Below are 21,900 nucleotides of genomic sequence, written 5' to 3' on the forward strand. Positions count from 1 at the left end.
GGTTTTTACTGTTCTTTCTATCAACAGAGAACTAAAAAATAATCCCAGGATAGTTTTTGCACAGCATGAAAAATTAAACTTACAGTTACTTCATCAGAAAACCTGTACTTCTCTTGCTTACATTCAAGTGCTCAGAGAAAGGATAAATAATTGACCTATTTTTTGTCTATTTGCTGCTTTCACCTGTGTTCTAYGCCAGTTTTCTTAGTAATTTTTTTTCTTTTAGAAGGAGAGTGACAGAAGAAACAAGACAACAGAATACTTAATTTTTATTGCACTCAAGTATCTTTCATTTTCTGTACTATTTCTCCATGAAAAGTTTCTGCTAGTAATCCAAAATACAAAATTCAGAAACTCCATAAAAATGCTCAGGTAAAACACTGGTTGTTTTTAATTGGTAACAGTAAAGCTGCCTGAATCAGATTTGACTGACCCAGATGGTCCTGATCTATCTGAGTGTACCATTAAGGAGTACTGCATTTCTGCAAAAGAATTTTGGGTCAGATGAGAAATTATGGCGTTTGTCATAATTATACATACAGGTTGACGGGTAATTTCTCACTATATATTTTATACTGCTGCATTGTTCAAGGGATAGAAATGCTCTCCTCTCAGTCAGAAAACAARCAAGTGTGTAAAGGAAGTACCAGTTACTTACCCTATAGAAACTGTGGTTCTTCAAGATAGAGCAGTCAGTGTGGATCCTACTGTAGGTGGACATGTGCCTGCTGTCTTACATTACACTTCCATCTGCTTTTACCCCAGCTGAATTCATAACAGGGACAGAGTCACTGAGACTCAATAGTATAACATATTGTATAGATGTAAGCTCAGAATTTTGTGAATAGTATGCTAATGCCACAGGTATACTTCATTCCTCCTTATTACAAAGGACTTCCTCTGACCTGTCAAGCACAGAAAGACTTGAACTTTTTTAAAAACTTAGAGTACTGCCAAGCATGGCGAGACAATCTGTGAACATAATTAGTGCTACTGACAGGCCAAAAGATAACTATCATATGACAGTAATGGGCTGGCCCACCATACACCCAAGACATTTCTTGCAGAATTCACACAAGGCAGTGAGAAAGTACAGATGTTGCAAATCAAAAGCCTTCAGAAATAGTTTGATGAAAGCAAGCACCATTCTAACACGAAGCTTATCTTCAGTCTTCTAAAGCAGGATAGATCGGACACCCTCCCTTTTTTTTAAATGAAAAGAAGGAATATAAACTTGTATTCACATATTCCAAAAACATTATTTCTGTAACTTCCAAGCAGAGCAGCAAAATCCCTTTTTGTAAGAGRCCTTCTTGAAAAAAGTCTGTGGAAAGAGCATCAAGAAGTGGGCTTGGATACGGAGTAAGCAAAGGAAGGTGAAGAGGCACCTGTGGCTGATGAGGTCTTGTAGGCTTTTGCTGGTCAGTATCTCTGTCCAAACTCAACAGAATTAGAAAGGCAATTTTCAACAAGGAGAACTGGCTGTAGGATCCTGTTTTTAATCATACTCATAAATATGTTCTCAAATCAACTGCCTTAGRGAGCTTGATATATGATAAATGAAAAGGACAATGTATCTAGAACAATAGACCTTTTATTAAGGCAGCAGTCTGGCTGGTAAGTGTTAGGATAAGAAYGCAAATATCCTTTACCTTCACAGATAATGGAACTGGAGGGAAATTTTTACATGGTGCAACTAGTTGTAGTGTTTCACATAACTGCTACAGGCTTCCACTCTGTGCAGACTCTCAAATGGTAGASTTTTGATGTCTGCCTAGACTCTGTTTTTGAGATTGAAGAAAACCAGGATATATATTAGGTCCACTAAACAGTACTGAATACCCTTGCCAATTGGCAATGTAAATCCAGCAGACCCAGGACTTAAACATATTAAAAAAAGGAAGAATATTTTCCAGAACTCTATTGCTTCAATTCCCATTTTAAGCAGTAGAAACTCACCTGGCAACAGCCTCAGTGAAAAGTGGATGAAGAGGAAAAAGAATCTTTCAGGTGGAGAAGAGAGCTGCTAAAATTCCTGGGCCTAGTCTGACAAATTGCAGAAACTGTCTTCAAAAGACATAGTAATTTTTATTACTGATAGCAAATTAAAATATCTTTCTCTACAAGGAAGGATATGATAAGGCTACTACACTAGAAGTACTGGTGGTAACACAGGACCCACTGTCTGTGATGTCAAATTGAACTGGTAGCAGTCTTGTCAGTCTCATAGAAATAATCAGTACTAAATTTCCCTGTGGTTTCTTTTAGAATGTCATTTCAGTCTTTCAAAAAAGAGAGCCTTGGAATTTGAGGACAAAGGAATGTTCTAGGATTTGGAGTCTTTCTTCTGGACAGATATAATGGGTGTGTTCAGCATATACTCAACATGTAGTGCCTTTGTCCTGTAAAGATGCCTCTTACACTCAAGATACCACCATTAATGATGTGGCTACCTTCCTGTATCTGATCTCACTGCAAATATGCCTGACTGCTCATTCAAGAAATYAAGTTATCTCCACAGCTCAAAGATGAGCAGTTTGAGCTATTAATATCTTTCTTGACTTAGCAGCAGAGGACAAAAGAGGAGAAACTGAACACTTCTTACGTGTGTCCTTCCCTGAGGCAAGAGTAACTTCTATTATGCCTATTTATAACGATACCAAACTTTTGCTTGAAGAGCCAGTTTTAATCTTCAAGGGCTTTAGGTCTGCCATCTCCTATACCTAGGAAAATCCATTCTGTAATATCAGTGAGTCCCTCATTCAGTTCTTAGTACTTTGGCTTATCCAAAAGAAGTTAAAATCTGAGTCAAACTGGTAGACACTGTATCATCACAAAGTAGAAATACTTTTGAAATACTATAGCAGGTCAGCTGTACTCCAGGTTCCACCCTGGTAACAGAAAGGGAAAAAAAACGGAAGGACATTCACAACCACTTCGCCCTTTATACTAGCACATTAGAGCCTAAAGAGGCACATGGTGCTGCTGTGACTTCGGGAAAGTATTAAATAAAGATTCTGAGCATTTGTGTTTGAGATGCATGTGGACTCCCAGTGGGATCTACACTGATACATACTTAAAGAGCAGCAAAGGTTTTGCAGGGGGCAGGGAAATCTAGTCAGGAGAAAGGGAAAACAAAAATCAAAACACTCCACAGAAGACTGACTAACAGAAGCTTTTCTTTCACACACACAGACACACACTCTCCTAAAAATTGATTCTACTGTCTAGCACAGCACACCTTTAACAACATATGCAAAACAAACAAACACAAAGCAAAAGAAAAAACAAGGACCAAAGGAAGCAACAGAAACTGCATCCAGAAAGGAATAAATGACAATTCTAGTTCTGTTTCCTCTATGCCCACATCATCTGCTATTTAGAAAGAAAAAAGAATCAGTAATTTATTCTTATCTTTGTGAATTACAGCAAGGGCCACTTTYGTATTTTATTTTCGTATTAGATTCTACAGATGCTTCCTCATTTTTTAAAACAAGATCGATTAAATATGATGCAGATGATTGCCACCTATACCCACAAAAGTCAAACACTATCTGTAAGACTGACTGCCTGTGCCACCAAGGTATGTTCATGATRTGATGAGTTACAGCAGTTTAGACCATTACTGATCCCTTTTTCCTCCTTTAATATGCTGTCTACCATTTGTTTTGTGCCTAGACAACTCTGGCTGCCAGAAATAAGAAATCTGACAACTGTATCTAGTATTTTTCCTTCAACCAATTATCTTCAGCTGATACGGGAATATTTAATTTCAGTATATTCTTTACACACGTATATATATGTGTGTGTGTATATATATATATGTATGTATGTACATAGATATATGTATGTATGTACATAGAGTGAGTGTGCGATTGCACACACACAGTCACATTGCCCCTTGTCCTTGCTGATACAATGAGAAGAGGAAACACAGATACAAGCATGCTGCGAAAAGCTTCATGCTCACATAGACTTGTTATAGATTTCCCTCCTACCTGACTGTGCATAAATTTCAGGTTAATTCCTTCCAGTGTGACCTGGAGAAGACCACCTTCACCAGTTTTCATATCCTGCACAGGGAACTCACCACCCAACTCAGGGCCTGTAATATGTTAGGAGGAAAAAAAAACAAAAACAAACAAACAAACAAAAAACATGCACAGAAAGTAGTCAAATGTATGTGCAAGGGGAAATACACAACAATAAAAGGTTTTTCATTTGATGCACATAGAGACAGAACACTACTAAGAACAGTAAGGAGCATTTCAGTAGAGTCAATTATTGACAACCTTCTAGAACACTAGAGCTTTAATTACCATAATAAATTTCATTCTGCTTAACTGCAAGGTACTACATCTAGATCATCTCAGTCTGTATTTATTGTAAGTGAATTTTTCAGATGTCAGCTTTCATTTTTGCATAGTAAAACACAACCGTCACACAGTACCCTAGTCAGTATACCATTCAGTACAAACACAAAAGCAAGGAAAAGCTAGGGTTAAAGTTTTGAGCTTGGCGATTTTATATGCCATTGTCTTTTGGTTACAACACTGAAAATGCCATTATGTTTACAATAATGACAATTTAATAGAAGAGATTAAAAGATCAAAATCTAGGCATTTTCATCTAGTTTCTTTTGCATCATTCATTTTAGCAAGAAAACTCTTTTTAATAATAAATTTTTAAACTTATTTTTTGTGCAGAAGAACTAGAGGAATGACTTTCAAACATATCTTTAATACTATATTATTGCCAAATTCTTAAAATAGTTTTCAGAGAAATTTTTGCCTCTTCCATTCCCAGTGGAAATTTCATCTTTTCCCCCTTCCTCAGATAAAACTGGACTAACATCAGGATGAAAAAAAACGGTGACTATTCCAAGCGCAATAGCAGGTTGAGTGTTGAATACTTAGGATGCTAAATTAGAATGCAAGTCACTTTCTCAGACATGCTGATTCCAAACATGAATATACTGTAGATCCCTTAGATTTGGCATCATTAAGGTATATTAAGGCTTGTATTTCAAAAYATGGCTCCCAGAGTCCTAGCATCCATAAAAAGAAACAGTTGTCAAAACAACTACAAAAAAAAAATTGAAAACATGAACCAACACTGATGTTACCCTGAACCTGCAAGACTGCAGGAAGGGAGAAGTGATCATTATAAGAACCATGTAAAAAATGAGCCAGCTTCATGTTTAATACTCAAACTCAAATAGATACAGCACCTGCTGCTCTCTGGGGACTAACAGAACTGGAAAATTACCCACTCAAGAGCTTAAAAAAAAAAAAAAAAGTTAATCTCCCAAATGTGCAAATCCACTTTTCTGAGTTTTTGACTCCACAGGAAAAGGAAAGGGGTGCTTGCCTAGGAAAGTTTTGCCAGCACAATTATACTATCCTATCCCAAATAAGGATGCTAAATCAAAAAAGGTCTATATGAGAGGAGTTATAATGATATAAGCATGCTGGCTTAAGTGCACTACTTGGCTTTTACCAGACAAACTTTCCAGTATAAAAAAGGCTTACACACTGAAAGACTGCAGAAAGCTACAGATCACTGTAGATCATTAGGACAAATGAACATATTTATTAGACTACACTCTCAACAGAAAATAAGTGAACTTAAGGAGTAGCTTGCCAGCTATGAAGAGCAAGTGAAACTGAAGTTTCATCGGGTAGTATTTTCAAGTTACCATTTTACTGGTAGCTAGTCCTCCTTACACACAACTCTTGTTTATACAGGTGTTTGGCTTTTGCTTGGATTTGGAGTGAGGTATACAGGGGCAAACTAATGACCACAGTAAGTCTGCAGCATATGCACAGGTAGATGACAAAGCTAACCTTAGATTTCCAAATAAAAGGACATTATGTTCAAAATTAATAGAAAAGATGGATCATCACAGATTATACAATAATAATTCCCAACAGGCAAAAATCTTTTACCTGGTTTAATGCTTTGCTGTCTCGCTGCTGCTCGCTCCATACTGTCTTTTACACAGTAGTATAATTCTCGACACTAACATATATAAAAGAAGATTAACACAATGTTATTTTCCCAAATTACTAAAGGAAGAGAACAGCAAGATTCTACAAAAAGAACAAGCCCCATCYGGTACATAACAGAAGAAGTCTATAAAAAGTTCAACCACAGCTAATTACTACACAGTATTTATGTTTCAAGTTATTAGAGAAGCTATTTCATGTCTAAATAGCACGAGCTAGTGAAGAGTTCATGCCCTGGCACACATTCATGAGCAATCTAACCAAATTTACTCAGTTTCCCAGTGCAGTACCTCTCACTCTCTTGAGTGCCATACCTCTCAATTCCTCTTTTTCCAACTCCCCTCTCTAATATCAATTAATACTTATAAATTTTACTCTGAGATTACAACTTAAGAAAAAGAAATCCTATCTGAGGCCAAGAAATATAAAATGAGATTTCCAAGTAACTTCTGTAACATACTACTTTTTGTCCTCCTTTCCTGCATTCACCTGCATTATGACAACCTCTTGATCCTGGTCTACGTAGAATAAGCTTTTCAGAGCAGAAATCTAATCTTTTTTATATCTCAAAGATGCTCTAAAAAYAATAACCCTTCAACATCTTTTCGCAGTTACAAATCTTTACCTTTTGTTTGTTGTTTATTGTGTAAGAGTTACTGGAGTTCTCCTAATAGGCTTAATACATTTAATTAAGCTTTTAATAAACCATAAAGAGAAAAATAGGGCTTTCAAATTAGTGCAGAATATAGAGGACATGAAATCAGCAAGACCAAACGTGGGCCCTCAGAGGAAAACTTTCCTATATTCTGTCAGTTTGACTTTGGTATTAAAAATGCCATGATCAATTCAATTACTAAAATGTAGGGTTTTTTTTTTTTTTTAGCTTCTCCTTCCCATGAATCTACCACACTACTTTTACTATCTTTATAAGTCTGCATACAGTCAATTACTAATAGTGAGGCCATTTTTAGCTGAGCAGAGGTCAATCAAACATTAGACATCCACTGCATTCTTCAAACAAARTAAAAACATTCATAACTTTAAACACTCAACTTTTTGAAATTACATCCTGCTGTAGTACRGTTTCAAAGTAAACGATAAGACATAATGCCAGTTTCAGACATCAATGCTGTTAAATAGCAAATGCAGTTCCACAATCACTACTGGAGATATAACGCAATTTTTTGATTAAGACATGAAAAAYGACATACAAAGGATTTGATTGTTTTGTTTAAACAAGACATGTACCTTCTTGGTGTAGAACTTGTTCAGTTGTGTCTCCTGGCCATTCCTCCTCCAGAGGCACAGCACTTTTGTTTTGGGACAGTAAGTCATGTTTATGAGCTTCTCATACCACCAACGTTCATACACAGTTCCAATGTTACTTCTCAGTACAATGCAATCATCACACACCTGGGAGCACAAAATCATAGATGAGACTTCTGATACTATTTACTAAATGCTACTAGTTGTGCTAACAGTTATTCTTGTCTCTACCTCCATGAAGAATATGTCTCCTGTTGTGTCTGTCCCAGCATGGACTACAAAAGTCTGCTTCTTGATGTGGCGGCTGCCACTGGGTCTGATAAAGAGCTCCCGGCCACTCTAGAGCAGCAAATATGCAATCATTAATGAATTTTCATAATCATTTTCTCCTGATATACTACAAAAAAATTATAGATGATACTAGAAGCATTTTCAATGTAGAGAGAAAATATATATACGTATTAACATAACTGATTGGAGACAATTTTGGACAAAGCCCTATGCAAGGTACTCCAGTAASTTTAGTTTCAACAGCGACTATGAGAGTTGTCACAGCATACAACACTCAAGCTGACATCACATTCAGTGTGTGTCTGTGAGGCGTCTGGGTTTTGATAACTGTTACATTGCAGTAAACTGGTCTGTTTTTTCCTCAAATAATTATAAGAGTACTTCCTATCATTTCTGGGCAAACAACTAAGTTCCAACTGTAAAAATGCTCTGGAAAACTAGCTTTCCAAGGATGTAACTTGCATCCACACTAGTGATGGTTATGTTAATAACTGGATAGTGTTTTTTTTTTTTTTTTTTTTCAGGCAGGCAATATAGGAGGTAAGGCTTATTCTGCACAGCAACCAGTAGCGGAAATAATTGTATGTAGAAACTGATCCTCACAAGTCTTTCTCTGACCTGGTAACACACGAAAAGCTAAACGCTTGTTACAGTCTTAGTAAGAACACTTTTTTTTAATATTTATTTTTTTTCCCCCTTTCCTCCTCATATTTTTTTTTTTTTTTTTTTTTTTGGTGAAGTTAAGGCCATCTAGTCTGTACTTCTCTGCTTTGCTGTTTAATCAATTTGGGTTTTCCAGTGTTCTTCCTGTTTAAAGTACCTCAAACAATAGCATTACTCTTACCAGGGTTTAATAAGTCTGACTGTGTTTTGGGACCCAGAGAAGGGATTGTCTGTGAGAAAGCTTGCTTTTATCTATGATTGTTAAGTTAATAAAAGGGATTACCATTAACAGTAAACTATGATCTACAAAGACAGATAAACATCTTGGCTAAGTTAGCACTAGAGGTTTGCCAGGTCCCTTAATTTTTTCCTTTCTTGATTCCATCTAAASAAAAAGCCAATAAAATCACTAAGGATGTTACAATACTATCATTCCTACAAAAATTATTATCTATCAAAATGCCCTAAATCAGAAGTTCCTCAAACATGTTCTACACAGTGCTGCACACTTAGGCAGCTATATGAGCCAGCTGGCTCTGCCTCACTAAGCACAACTGTAGGATAAATACTTGAAAATGCAAGTACATCCAAACTTAGTAGCTGACAAAACCGAAAAAAGAGGAACAGCTAACAGCAACAAAGCTAGCATCTTTAGGACATAGTGTCTTAAAGCTACTGATGAAGGAAACAATGTGTTTGCTGTAATTGTTGCAGGGAGAAAATAACCAGAAGGCTGTCTAAGAACACAACTGTGGGATGCTGTAATACCAGATTGGTCCTACGCTGATACTAGAACACTAGCTCAAAAACATGAGCTGCTTGCTTAATCAACTTTGAGATCTTGGGCTGCACAGTTCTGCAGCACTGAAAATTTAAAACAAAACATTAAAATGGGAAATAAGAGGGCAAAACTTGACCTGTGAATAGGAACAGTGATAGAATGTGGGAAATCTGAGAATTCATTTATTTGTATGATAGATTCAGAAACTAAAAAAAAAAAATCCATTTAAGGAATTTTTTGAATATTGGGAATTCCACCTACAGGGAGCAAGAGATGTGGAACTTGTTGCCTGTACGCACAGGACAAAAGTTACTACTACTTAGTAACCTWTCAGATATCAGTTGATCAGTTGCTTCTCTCCTCTTTGTGAGTTCTCATTTATTTGTTCACACAAGAAAAATTTAAGTTACTATTACTTTTCCATTAAATTGTTATTAGCCTACAATAATAATATATCTGATATAAAAGTGACATTAAGAGAACATTAGGATTATCCAAAACTCTAATACTGAAGTTTCGTATTTATACATATTTATGTTGAAGCTCTAATTGATAATTGCATAACATTATAARCAGCATCATACAATCACAGTCTCTACATTATGTATAAAAGTAGTATTTAATAACTGCAATTTAATTATTTTTGGGTTTTTTAGTTAACATTGCCCAGCATTTATAGAAGAATTTTCAAGTAAATGTTTCTTTCTTCTACTGCAGTTCCTACAGATAAATCATTCATTGATGTTTTACTTACCATATTGGCAAGCTTATCTAGATTATCATTTATTTGCTGGCTGTGCACCAATCCAATATGTGATTTTCCCATCAGACGACGTACTTTTTTCCTAATATCATTCTTGTTCACCTAGAAAGCAGATAAAAGACAGKTACCTACTTTTCTCTAAGCATGAGCATCTCCCCTTCCCTCTCCAAATCAACAAATCTTGGTTCCAGACAATAAAACAGCTGATCTCCAGCTCAGTCATGCTAGATCTAGCTGCTCCATTTGACAACATACTGCATCACAGTCTCTTGCAAGACTGTTACAGTAGAAGCATGCCCTACTGTAGTTGGTTCCAGGCGTGACAAAATTTTAGATTGATTTTTCAGTGACATTTGAGGGAAGATTCAGACTCCCTAAGAAATTTTCTAATTAAAGGAAAGGTATTGCTAGGAATCACCTACAGCACTAAGGTGCATCCAGACAGTTTATTGAGTGGGGGGGGGGAAGGAACAGGACTTGCTTAGCAGTAACTGCAAATTTCTTGTCGAGTTATTCATATGCACAATCTGCCTTTTACCTCTACCTACCATAAGAAGATTTAGAATTTGCAGTTGAAAGGCAATAAGGATAGGAAATGTTCTCTGCCTAATTTATAACTCATTCACTTAACAATTAAAAATGTCCCCTAAAAGAGCTAAAAGTTTGCATTTCAAATGGCAATATATATGCATACCCACAGCATAGAGCTGTATAAACTCAAACAACTCATCTCAAAGAATCTCCAGGCACTGAAATAATTTATTTTCTTATTATGAATGGGGAGCATTTTAAAGAACTCTGTCGTCCTACAAATYAAAACCCATAAAATATACTGCTTATATCTATTAAAAAGAAAAAAAGATCACCTTTATCATAAGCATATAAGCAATCATATTATGCAGCAGCGTAGCCAACAAGCGGTCCTCATCATCTTCCAAACGCTTTCGATCATGTTCCCCTAGGGAAAGATACCTGCAAGAAGAGCTAGATTTGAAGTGGACTTGCAGGCATTCTTCATCCAATTCACTGAAGCACTGACAGAGATCAGAACACTATTTATAAAAGGTAAGGCAAAGCAAACATCCAAAAACATTAAGCCAAACAAGCATCTCCCAATAAGATGTTCTGATTGTTAATTAAATATGTCCATTAATGATTAAGTAGTTAAAGGAAAAAAAAATGCTCAGTTGGAAAAATTCTTAGCAGTCCACTAGGCCTATCTATTTCTTGTCTTCCACAGGTGAAGGTTCATGAAAATTACAACTGCTTGAAGAGGAACATATAATCTGGTGCAAGAACTACATCCTTAAAACTTTACTTCTGCCTTGCAGYTACATTTAACTGATAGAGAAAATGGTTGGTCTTTGGGTGCACAAGGCCTCTTTTTCAAATCGTGTTCCTTTTTCATAAAGTAGCATCCCACAAAATAATTATTTTGGCTTCCAGGTCCCATTCTAAATGGTAGCAATTTTCAGCTGTAGGTGGTAAAAAGAGCGAAGAACAATCAGATTTTAACAGAGCTGAGAAAAAACAGTGAGAAAGCACGCAGTGAATACAGACAGCTTAGAAGTAGGCTAGTTTTAAGCAGTGACACAGGTATTTCTAGAGAGTAGTTCCCCTCACTGTGTTTACTCTACTTAAATACTGTCAACTAAAACCTACAAATATCTTTGAAAACTGCATTTTCCAACATACAAAGATATTTAACTCATCCACTTTATTCCAATGTACTGGCATCTTCCTTTTATTCCAGAATATAGTCATCTTGCCTCAGAAATTCCTTGCTTTATTACTGATCTAGTTTATTTCATCCATTCCTATTCTAATTATACTCACATTACACATTTCTCTGGAAATATCACCTCTCTGTAACTTCTAATTAGAAGAAACATATCATGGCTGAAGATGGTATACAGGCTGCAGTAGAAGCTGGGCAGCACAAAAACAAGTGGTTCATTTTTGAAACGTCAGTTATAGAAATAAGATTTTCAAAGTGACTAGCATGTGCCACAGAATTAAAATAATTTTTGACTGTTTTAGCCTAAGTGAAATAATGAATAGGAAAAAGGTCTACCAAAGAACTTTACCTGTCAATCATCTCCTGGGGTCCTTGGTCCATCCCCATTCCCTCTCTCTCTAACATCACAGCATCCAAAAAGGCATCTTCCCAGAATTGCATTTGGTCCCACAAAGTTGAACGCTCTTTGCCTGTGCAATGAATACAGGAAGTGTATTAAGAACATTTATTCCACTTAAATACTCAATGATTAATACTCCTTCCTTCCCACTCCTTGAAAATACCATAAGCCAACACACAAATAATCCATACTCAAAAAGACAGAAAGTTTTTTAAATCACAAGCAATATCACAACAGGAAAAAAAAAAGTGAAAGAGAAGAGAGGATATTATCTCTTATTCCAATGCATGGTATCTTTTCAAAACTTTCCACAAAAGAATGTTTCATCCCTACTYCTTAAGAGCATACCTTCTTTCATCTACTGTTAACACTGCCCCAAAGAGACAGGAATATCACACACAAACACAGATCATGGTAAACACACAGAGAAGTGGAAAGAAGAGATTATTACTCATAGAGAAGGTTTCCATTGCAGCATCCTCTAACTGGTCCCAGACAGATCCTTTATCCCTACCTGCACCATTCCAAGCAGGTGGAAATAAGAAAGAGAAAGGGTGAAAAATAGGAAAAGAGAGAAAGCTTTGGATTAATGGCAAGTCCAGAYGAAATACATTAAAAACAACAACAACAAAAAAAATCCAACAGTAACAATATACTCCTAATTCAAGGAAACATTCAAAGGGCCATTAGTATTCCAAGTTTAGTATCCCTCTTTCATGACTTAAGCTGAAGGATCTATTTGCAAAGAACAATAATACACTTCAGCTTTCCACACGTGGTGAGCTAAGTTCCTTCTCCCTCTTTTTTCCCAGCAGTCTACAGCATTAATTCATATTCAAGACCAGCACAGGGCTTGGACAAACTACATTTTCTGCAAATTACATCTCTCACCCACCTTCTCTTACTCTTATTCAGTCTCCCCAGCAAACCTTTCTCTTTACTCTGAATACCCTAATGTGCCCCCCTCCTATTCTGCTAGTTTGGAAAACAATAAATGGTTAAAAACAAAGTCTTTGGGATGTATAAATTCCAGCCTGTCACATATACAATTTCATTTGAACTTCAGTCCATCTCCCCACCAAAAAAATGTTTACCCAAAAGCCCTTCATAGAGATAGACACGCTGGTTCCCATCCTCTGGACCTCTCCCTGGAGTACTGCCTTTCTTATCCTTCACACTCTGCTTCAGATTATGAGATTTTGCCTGAAAATAATACAAAATAGGGTCAGAAAAATTAACGTGGCATTCTGTAGGACTGTTCCTTGCAGTCTACTGCTGTAATTAACAAATGCAGCTTCCAAGCTATCTTTCATACTTCTTTTCCCACAAATCTTCACAGAAGAAAGATTATTCTGTTCATAGAAGAAGATAAAACACTTAGAAGTCCACAGTCAGACAAAGGAAAACAAAAAGAGACTGGCGCAAAGAAATTACCATGGAAGCAAAATGTTTCCCTTAGGGTAAACTGATGCAAAGCACAAGTGCAAATGGACAATCCCAAGCTGAAAGAGTACAAAGGACTTCACATACAACATAGGCAAGACTGTGTAAAGGCCAAAGTGGTACCAGGGCTAGAGGAGGTGGTAGAAAGGGGGAAATGAAATTATTTAGAAGCCAATGAAAATTAATGAAATACAACACTTCCCAACAGAACCACAACGTAAATGAGCCATTAGTCAGATTATTCAGCATTGACCATGATGGTGCTGGACTGCTTTGTACAAATGAGAAGCCATACAGCAGCTTTAACCACAGAAGTGTGTACAAGTAGCACAGGAAGATGCAAGAGAAACCTAAGTATAACAGATAACACAACCAGAAATAACAGAAGCTCAGGCTGTTGCCAAGACCCAGAACAGAGAACACCATGTACATAAGCAATAACAGATTTCCAGAGTCAGAACATGTAGAATGGAAATAATGGACAGAATAAAGGACAGYATCAAGATTTGGAGTACAGTGACAGACGAGCAACCTGAATTCCCACTGTTTGAAATAAAGCTGAATATCACTGTCATTTTACAGATAGGGATGAAAAGAGAAACAATTATGTGATCTTCTCAAGGCTATATAGAACATGAATTTTCACAAGTAGAATAAGAATACCTGAGTTCTGTCTCAAATTCATCACATTACATATTTCACTTATCATCCATAAAGGTTCAGACAYATAGTCAACTTACCAACATTTAACAAGCTACTACATATTGGCTGAAGTACTCTAGGCAGGGACTATCAGCCAGCAACTAATGCAAAACAAAGCAAGTGAGCCTTTCCATCTCTACCATCAGATAAACTATGTTGCAATAATACTTGACRTTCATCTCACATCACACACCCCTGGCTTCTCTGTTCTAAATCCCTGTTGCAGAGCTTCTTAAAATTTCACTTAGATTCAGTAATCAGGTAGAAATATCCAGAAAACTGAAAAGTGTTTTTTAATAGTCCAACTCTAGAAATTGAAAAGACATCATCTTGCAAACTAAATAGGCTGACATGGTTACATYGTATTCATGCTCTTTGAAGAAACCTGCAGTGAAGCATAATGATTTGTCTGTTACTTAAAATTAGATGTAAATGACCATGCAAAGGTTTTTAACAATCTAAATCAGGATTATACAATAATGAACAAAGACCAGTTTTAAGGCATTTCAAGTTCATTTCATATTTGGCTGACAGCTCAGCTTAACTAAATCAGCATATAACTGTTTTCTTGGTAAGAACATGTTTTTGTCCCATGTGACAGGACAAGAGGCAATGGGCAAAAACTGAAGCACAGGAAGTTCTGCCTGAACGTGAGGGAATTTCTTACTGCGAGAGTGACAGAGCACTGGAACAGGTTGCCCAGAGAGGCTGTGGAGTCTCCTTCTCTGGAGATMTTCAAGGCCCACCTGGATGCAACCCTGTCTAACATGCTCTAGGTGACCCTGCTGAGCAGGGAGGTTGGACTAGATGATCTCCAGAGGTCCCTTCCAACCTTACTGATTCTACGATTCTATGTATATTAGAGGTTACAAAAATCAAAAACTTTAAGAACAAAATATGTTCTCAGACTGCTTACAATTTATTTCAGACAGATCCACTAACTTGGAACAGACATTTAAAGTGATAATGACACTTCAGACAGTAAAGTAATACTTTAAACATACTTTAAAAATACTTTGAACAGCTGCTAAACCTATGATGTGTTATCATTTTCCTGTAGCAAACAGCTATTCCTATGGAACAGGATCAATTCCTTTTAAGGCTGAACAATGTCCAATGTTATGTATCTGAAGGGGGATTAAATATACACTTGGTTGAGAGTAACACTCAAGACAGAGTGTTACTCTATTGTTAGAACCTGTAACGTCGATTGAGATGTGAACCTACTATTCTCAAAAGACCACATAGCGCACAGCAAATAAAAATGGTTCATGGATCCATACAAAATGTAACTATTTAATAATTTGGTATTGTATAGTATATATTTGATAGCATATATTGTAAATCAGTACTGATTAACCCTTACAATAGAATCAGAGATCCTCTTCCATGCATGCACACATATTGAAATGATTACAGTGCAAAATTTAAATTTAAAAGAAAAATTWAAAAAAAAGTCTGGAGTGTCCTTACAAAGATAGAGCTAGTAGCAGAGTTTGTCTCAATTTCGCTGTCTGACACAGTGCCCCTTGATCCTGTCAGATTGCCACCATTTTCCACGCCCAGGCCATCACCAGCATTGCTACTTAAGTCACTGTCTGCTCCTAATGTCTCTCCRGAGCTGTTACTAACCTGTGGTGAAAAATAAAGCAGTTACCTTCAATAGACAAGACACTGTGGAAATAAAAGTTGAAGGCTGTTTTCTCCTAAGGCATAAAATAATAAGCAGTAAAACTGAAGGCGACTTTTTGGTTCTCTCTTTTAATGATAGGATCCTCTCACCAAACCTGCTATGCAGAGCAAGATAAAGAGAGACTCAAAAAAATCTCTCAGGAAATATAATTTCTGGGTCCAATAGAGAAAGATAGTTGAGTATTATTCTTGTTCCAGGCTGAGAACAGGTCATGGAAAGCTTCATATTAACAGGCACACAGCAGTTTAAAGGAAGAAGGAAAAATAAAAACAAAAACAAGAAAAAAAAAGGTTTCTTGAGCTTTACCCTGAAATATGCCACACCAGATAATGTGTGGAAGGAAGTAGTCTCATTCCCTAGCTCTGAATGCATTCTGCTACTTTCCCTCTCCAGACCCTACAGTTAATCAGAAGCAAGCAGCCACATTTTGATATGGTTCAAGTGCTTTATGTTAATACATCAGAAATCTGAGCACTTGCTCTTAATGCATTGAATCATCTGCTTTTTTTTTACTCTCAGGTTACACTTTTAAACTTTTATTGTTCATAGGCAGTACCATACAGGACTAAGTCGTATTTATAAAGTGACTGCAACCTACCAATTCCACAGAAATACATATATGCCACCAATCCATAGGAACATATAACAGAAAACAGCATCATATAGGAAGGATGCAATCTGCTAATAAAACAGTATGCATACTCTGTCAGGCACACTTGCTTGCCAACCACACACTATTAGGTATGCATAGCAGTGTGCAGCCATACCATACACAAAATGTATACAAAAAATGTCCTCCCCCACTTTACCAACCAGTGAATCACATCAAGCTTGCATTTTAGGCATATCCTACCACTGTGCTAACTTCAGAATCCTGGCTTGTACTTCGGACCATAACTGCTGGTCCTCCACTGGGAACAGAGTCCAAATCACTCTTCTGCAATTAAAAATATAGACAGTATAGGAACAAAAGACACATTAGTTCAATTTTTTTCATGAGGGAAGAACACCATTCCATCCACAACTTCCCATTCCTTTGGATTTTAAAGCACAGATCTTATGTCTCCTTGCTGCACGAAGTCAGCTAAAGAGACAATACTGCTTACATGTCAAATAGACCATAGGGTCATACAACCGAGCAAAGACCAGTCCCCTAAAGGAAGAGGGGGAAGAAATGTTACTAAATGAGACTTTCAGGAATTCTCAGACTCTAGAAGTCTTCCCACAATTGAGTGGTAACTAGAAGAATCCTTTACCTTATCATGTAAGTCAAACAAGCATAGGAGAGACTGACCTGAGAACCTGAGGTCAAACTGAGGCCACTGTCTGCACTGATTTGCGATTTTTTCTCATCCGTTTCTCCCAAATCAAAGTGTTTCACACCTTCGGGCCCTGAGCAAAAGGAAACAGTAGATCATTATTGTACCAAAAAAACCCAGTATGGCAGAAAGCAGATGACAGACTGGAAGCAGGGACAATACTATGAAAACAAATTTGCTTTTTTATTCATTTTATTTTTTATTCCTTGGTACTGGAAACAACAAGACCAGCAGGACACATCTGCCACTCTTCAAATTTTCGTTTGGATTTCAAATACTCCAAAGGCATAGCTCAACTGTGACTATCACTAAACAGTACCTTTATTAGCCATTCAAGAGAAATAAGAGGACAGACAAAGGTCAAGCAGCTTCCAGTTATAACAATACATGCAAAGTAGTTGCTATTTAACTCTGGGAAGCCACTTCCTTTATTTCTGGTAAAATAAAGGAACTTAAGTATGTAAAGTCAGAATACTTTTCTGAACAGCTAATTTGCTCAGTTTCTTGGCTGAGTTTGTTAGGTTGCCCCTTAAAAATTTTCTAGGCAAAAATCAGGCAAAACACAGCATGAACACACAGAGTAATAACTGGTATCGCACCAGTAAGAATTTCAAGGAAGAGGCTTGTATGATGTACTTCACAACATTTGCCAATTACACATCAAATGGCTCTCCAGAGTTTGCAATCACATAGGTCAGTACTGAGAGAGGGACCTCGCAAGCCTTAAGTCATGCATTCATTAATCTACCCAATCTGAGGGAGGAGGGGAGGGGGGAAAGAAAGAAAAAAGAAAAAAAGAGAATCTGATGATCAATTCTCCATGCAGTTCTCAAATTGTATTATCTATTGTTCTCTGATGAGATGGCAGAAGGAAAAGGAGGGAATGAAGGAAAGGCAGAGCCTGAAAAGAAATTCGGAAAGCACTGCACAATGTAACTAACAAGGCAGGAAAAGAATGTGCTATAGACTGTACACTGAGCTCAAAGGGGGAAAAGACTGAACACAGAACTTCTGCCAGATCCATATCTGCCAACTATTCAGTAACAGGACATGACCAGCAGCTGGAGTATTTGTATTAAATACCCATGACTATATCCAGCTTCTCTCAGCAAACAATGCCACAGTATCTTATAAGCACTAATCACAAAATCCTGGGAGTTATGAATATATTATATCTAATATTAGAGAGGGGGAGACAGTGAAAAGGAAAGACAGGGAAAGAAGGGGAGAAAGAGAAGGATAATATACAAAGATTTGTGGGAGTGAGTTTGAGATGGTATGTAACTTATGAAGAGCAAAGCCATAAGCGGGCTGTGCAGATTGTACTAGCTTTCTATTTAACTAAGAATTCTCCATGTGAAATACTTTACAAGAAGTCTTTCATTTATTATAGTCTTCTATATATAAATCCATATGGCTTGGTTACTGTAAATCAAATTGTCAAAGTTTCTAATGTAAAAGAAAAAATGCAAAAAAAAAAAATTAAGACTAACTAAAAAATCTCAAGTTCTCAGGATATTTTCCAATGAAACATCACATTTTTGGAAGTCTCTTATTTCCAATTATTCAGATGGCTACCATTCCTAGTCCTGAATAACGATACAATGTAAAGCTTCATATGTCATTACTTCAGCAGAATACTGAACTTCAGTTGCGTGTTTTAAGCAATTTAAGAGTTCCCTTTCTCACCAACATATTGACATTCTGTCAATTCTACTTTTAAAGTAAGTGAAGCTGACTAAATCAGTTCAGGAATTTGACAATGGAGGGCAATACCGGTAATGGAGTGTAAGGAGTGCATTAACCACAACCACATGCTCTCACTGCCACTTTACAGGCACTTCCATCCCTCCACTTAGTTTGTTAGTGGAGCTGGATAATTATTACAGAGGAAACACCAAAACCCCAATTTATCCATTCTAATGTCGGCACCCAACTGAAGGGCCCATCTTAGSAGAGTAGCTGTATGCATGTGCTACATACGTGTCTTACACATCCTCCTACCTTGGCAGACATGAATTTAGATTTTAAATGCACTAAGATGTACTTCAGAGGTAGCCCATTCTGAATTGACTCCAGATGTTCCTTTGCACTTAACTGAAGTATCTAATTGAGGAGCCTGAAATTATTATAACAAATTCAGGCCTAATCAGAATGCCAGGAATCTTTATCTGTTCCACTTACTATTAACACTCTCACCTCTCCGCTCTGGAAAAAGGGCATCAGTGCTGCAAAGCAGGAATTACTCTCTTTCTTACAGTTGGAAAACACCTACCATATCACAGCTGTTATAAACTCTCTCTTGTCTGTATACCAGGTAACATGTTACCAGTGGTAACCAAAACAACAAAAATTGCACTGCATCTGCAGATAACACGTATACATATTTCAATGGATGATAGAATCATAGAATAGAATCACAGAATCAGTAAGGTTGGAAGGGACCTCTGGAGATCATCTAGTCCAACCTCCCCGCTCAGCAGGGTCACCTACAGCATGTTAGACAGGGTTGCGTCCAGGCAGGCCTTGAAGATCTAAGACCCCTGCAGATTTAGAGACTACTATTTAAGATTGCAACCATCTCAGACTATCTACTTCACTCCTTTCTCTTAAAACATGCGATATAGAAACAAAATCAGGTTGATTCCCCATTATGAAGCTATTCTCTAACAACCATGACTAAATACAATTCTTCACATACACCTCTCTGCTCAAAAGCAACTTCCTGTGTGCAGACTGTCTGCAGTCAGAAACCAACTACTTATAGTTGACATCAAGTAACAATATTTGCCATCCCAGGGCTTGAAAGGCCAGAGAATTCTTCACTCCAATAACATTCAATAAAACTATATATTTATGTCAAGTACTTGTTGGGCCAAAAACAGTCTCTTTACTTTTTAAGAAAGGAGATGGAGTGTCTTTTAAAATCATTCCAAGCATAACTCATATAGTGAGGAGGCAGRATATCTGCTTCTCCTTTGAAGACAGTAACATGGGGAGGGGGTACGAGGGGAATACATTTGAACGCAATTTCCCTGGGGCAAATTGATCTATTTGGCCTCCTCTGTGATACAGGCTTTCCCCTGGATGGTAACTCTTTGCTCCTGTGGGAATGAAAACATGTGCCATAGATGCAAGCTAACCCTGCACCTGGGGAGTTGGCAGTTATGGGGAGGCTGCGGGAGTCAGTTTCTGGGTTTTTAATCATTTCCTTACTCGTTTTTTCCAAAGCTTTTTGCTTTTTCACTTCCTGGTGCTTGTTCCACAACTCTACCCAAGATGCAGTGAGAGCAAGAGAGAAAGAGAAAGAGTCAGCGGCTGGTCAGACAGGTGAAAATGGGAAAAAAAWTAAAACAAAACCCCACCCYTTCACCTCCAAAAAAGCAGAAATTTATGACAACTACTGAGTGAAGGGTTAATTAACACCACTTAGCAAAATTTCAATGTCAGGAATAGTGTGCTGTATCATCTCTAATTTACAAAATTCAAATGTTAGAAATGACTTCATGCAGTGAACCAGCTAAGTAAAAACAGCTATTATGAATACAACATCGCAATTTATCTCCTTTCCCGAGAAAGGATTTTAAGATTGTCAGATATTTACTCCTCAAAACGTAGACATCACAGAGGCTCTATTTAAACAGAAATGTTTTCATATCTTTAAGTCTGTGGAATAGTCTGTAACATTAAAAGAAAATGGCTGAAAAGCAGCAGCAGTTCCAAGACAGTTTAAATTGTAGGTTAATACAATATTTAACCAACATTATATTTTTTAAATTAACAGAGAAAAGTTCACAAGTGAAACAAACTATTTTTGACTCGGCAGCATTCTCAAAACATGCTTGACTCTGCCTATCAACCAGTCCTTCACACAAAAAGCTGAACTTCTCAGCGTCCATTTGTTCCTATCAAAGTATGAAGRAGGGCAAAAGGGGGAAGAAGAAAAACGAGCAAGATATTAGTCATGCTTAATGCCACCTTCCAAAATTTGCATTAGGTCACAGCACTCCAGCTAAGTCAAGTGATTCTGTAACAGCRTACAACACAACGCAGAATAAAAAGGAAAAAAATCTAGAGTCTGCATGCACTCTCTTCATTTGAAGCTTAGCCCCAAGACTTGCACTTTTCTATCACCCACATTCCTCAGCTCCCTGAAACGCAATCATCCTTTGTGCTCAGAAACATCCACTCATTCTAGGTGCTGGCCAGTTGGCCCAAAGCTGGCCTGCTGAACTGAGTCTGAATGCTGCGCGCTGTCCTCTCTCACTAGCACAGTTGAGGCTGGGAATGCTACAGAGGCACAGACACTCTTGCAAAAGCAGCAAAGGGGAAGGCAAGGAAAAGAAAGCACAACATTCTATTTTTCTTCTAAGCAGCTTGTTGGGCAATTAGAAGGCTACCAAAAATGTGTCAGGAACCCATCTCACCCTGTAGATGGCAGAAATTAAGGGAAGACAGATTCTAAAAAAAAAAATCTATTTGGAAAAAAGGTCTGCTAAAAATAAAAGGATAGCGTTACAATTATGGATAAATGCTCCAAAATATTACCATTAAAAGTATGATGAGCAAGGAAAATATAAAAAGGGAGAAGGACTAGAAAGATGGTTGCTAGTCAACCAATTTCTATTTCTTCTTTGTGACTGATGGATATTCCTTCAACTTTGATAAGCACACAGCTGGATACACTTATGGACCCAAACAGCAGCTTTCTCTGTTATCAGTACCACATACTGAAGAGAGAAACAGGAAGTCAGATGCTTTCTGAAAAAAACAACAAGAGGGCTTAAGCAGGAACACATCCTTCTTGAGCTTTTGAGAACTCTGCTAACCCCC

General features: G+C 37.2%; 1 protein-coding gene across 6 annotated transcripts in view; it reads right to left on the reverse strand.

Moving 5' to 3' along the window:
• Positions 1–21,900, reverse strand: part of MADD (MAP kinase activating death domain) — a 76,208-nt gene that overhangs the window by 9,481 nt on the left and 44,827 nt on the right. For 5 of the 6 annotated variants that reach the window (XM_085305866.1, XM_085305850.1, XM_085305858.1 and 2 more), the window contains 11 exons: positions 17,043–17,140; positions 16,602–16,685; positions 15,529–15,687; positions 13,005–13,113; positions 11,860–11,980; positions 10,639–10,744; positions 9,764–9,874; positions 7,506–7,613; positions 7,257–7,421; positions 5,949–6,021; positions 3,999–4,105 (listed from right to left, as the gene is read on the reverse strand). In XM_085305866.1, coding sequence (XP_085161992.1) covers positions 3,999–4,105; positions 5,949–6,021; positions 7,257–7,421; positions 7,506–7,613; positions 9,764–9,874; positions 10,639–10,744; positions 11,860–11,980; positions 13,005–13,113; positions 15,529–15,687; positions 16,602–16,685; positions 17,043–17,140 — 1,241 coding nt within the window. Of the gene's footprint in view, positions 1–3,998; positions 4,106–5,948; positions 6,022–7,256; positions 7,422–7,505; positions 7,614–9,763; positions 9,875–10,638; positions 10,745–11,859; positions 11,981–12,361; positions 12,425–13,004; positions 13,114–15,528; positions 15,688–16,601; positions 16,686–17,042; positions 17,141–20,283; positions 20,338–21,900 lie in introns of all 6 variants that reach the window. The other variant, XM_085305883.1, reaches the window with a different exon arrangement.

Source organism: Rhea americana, unplaced genomic scaffold, assembly GCF_003343005.1.
Source record: "Rhea americana isolate MKP2758 unplaced genomic scaffold, rheAme1 scaffold_102, whole genome shotgun sequence".
Classification (NCBI taxonomy): domain Eukaryota; kingdom Metazoa; phylum Chordata; class Aves; order Rheiformes; family Rheidae; genus Rhea; species Rhea americana.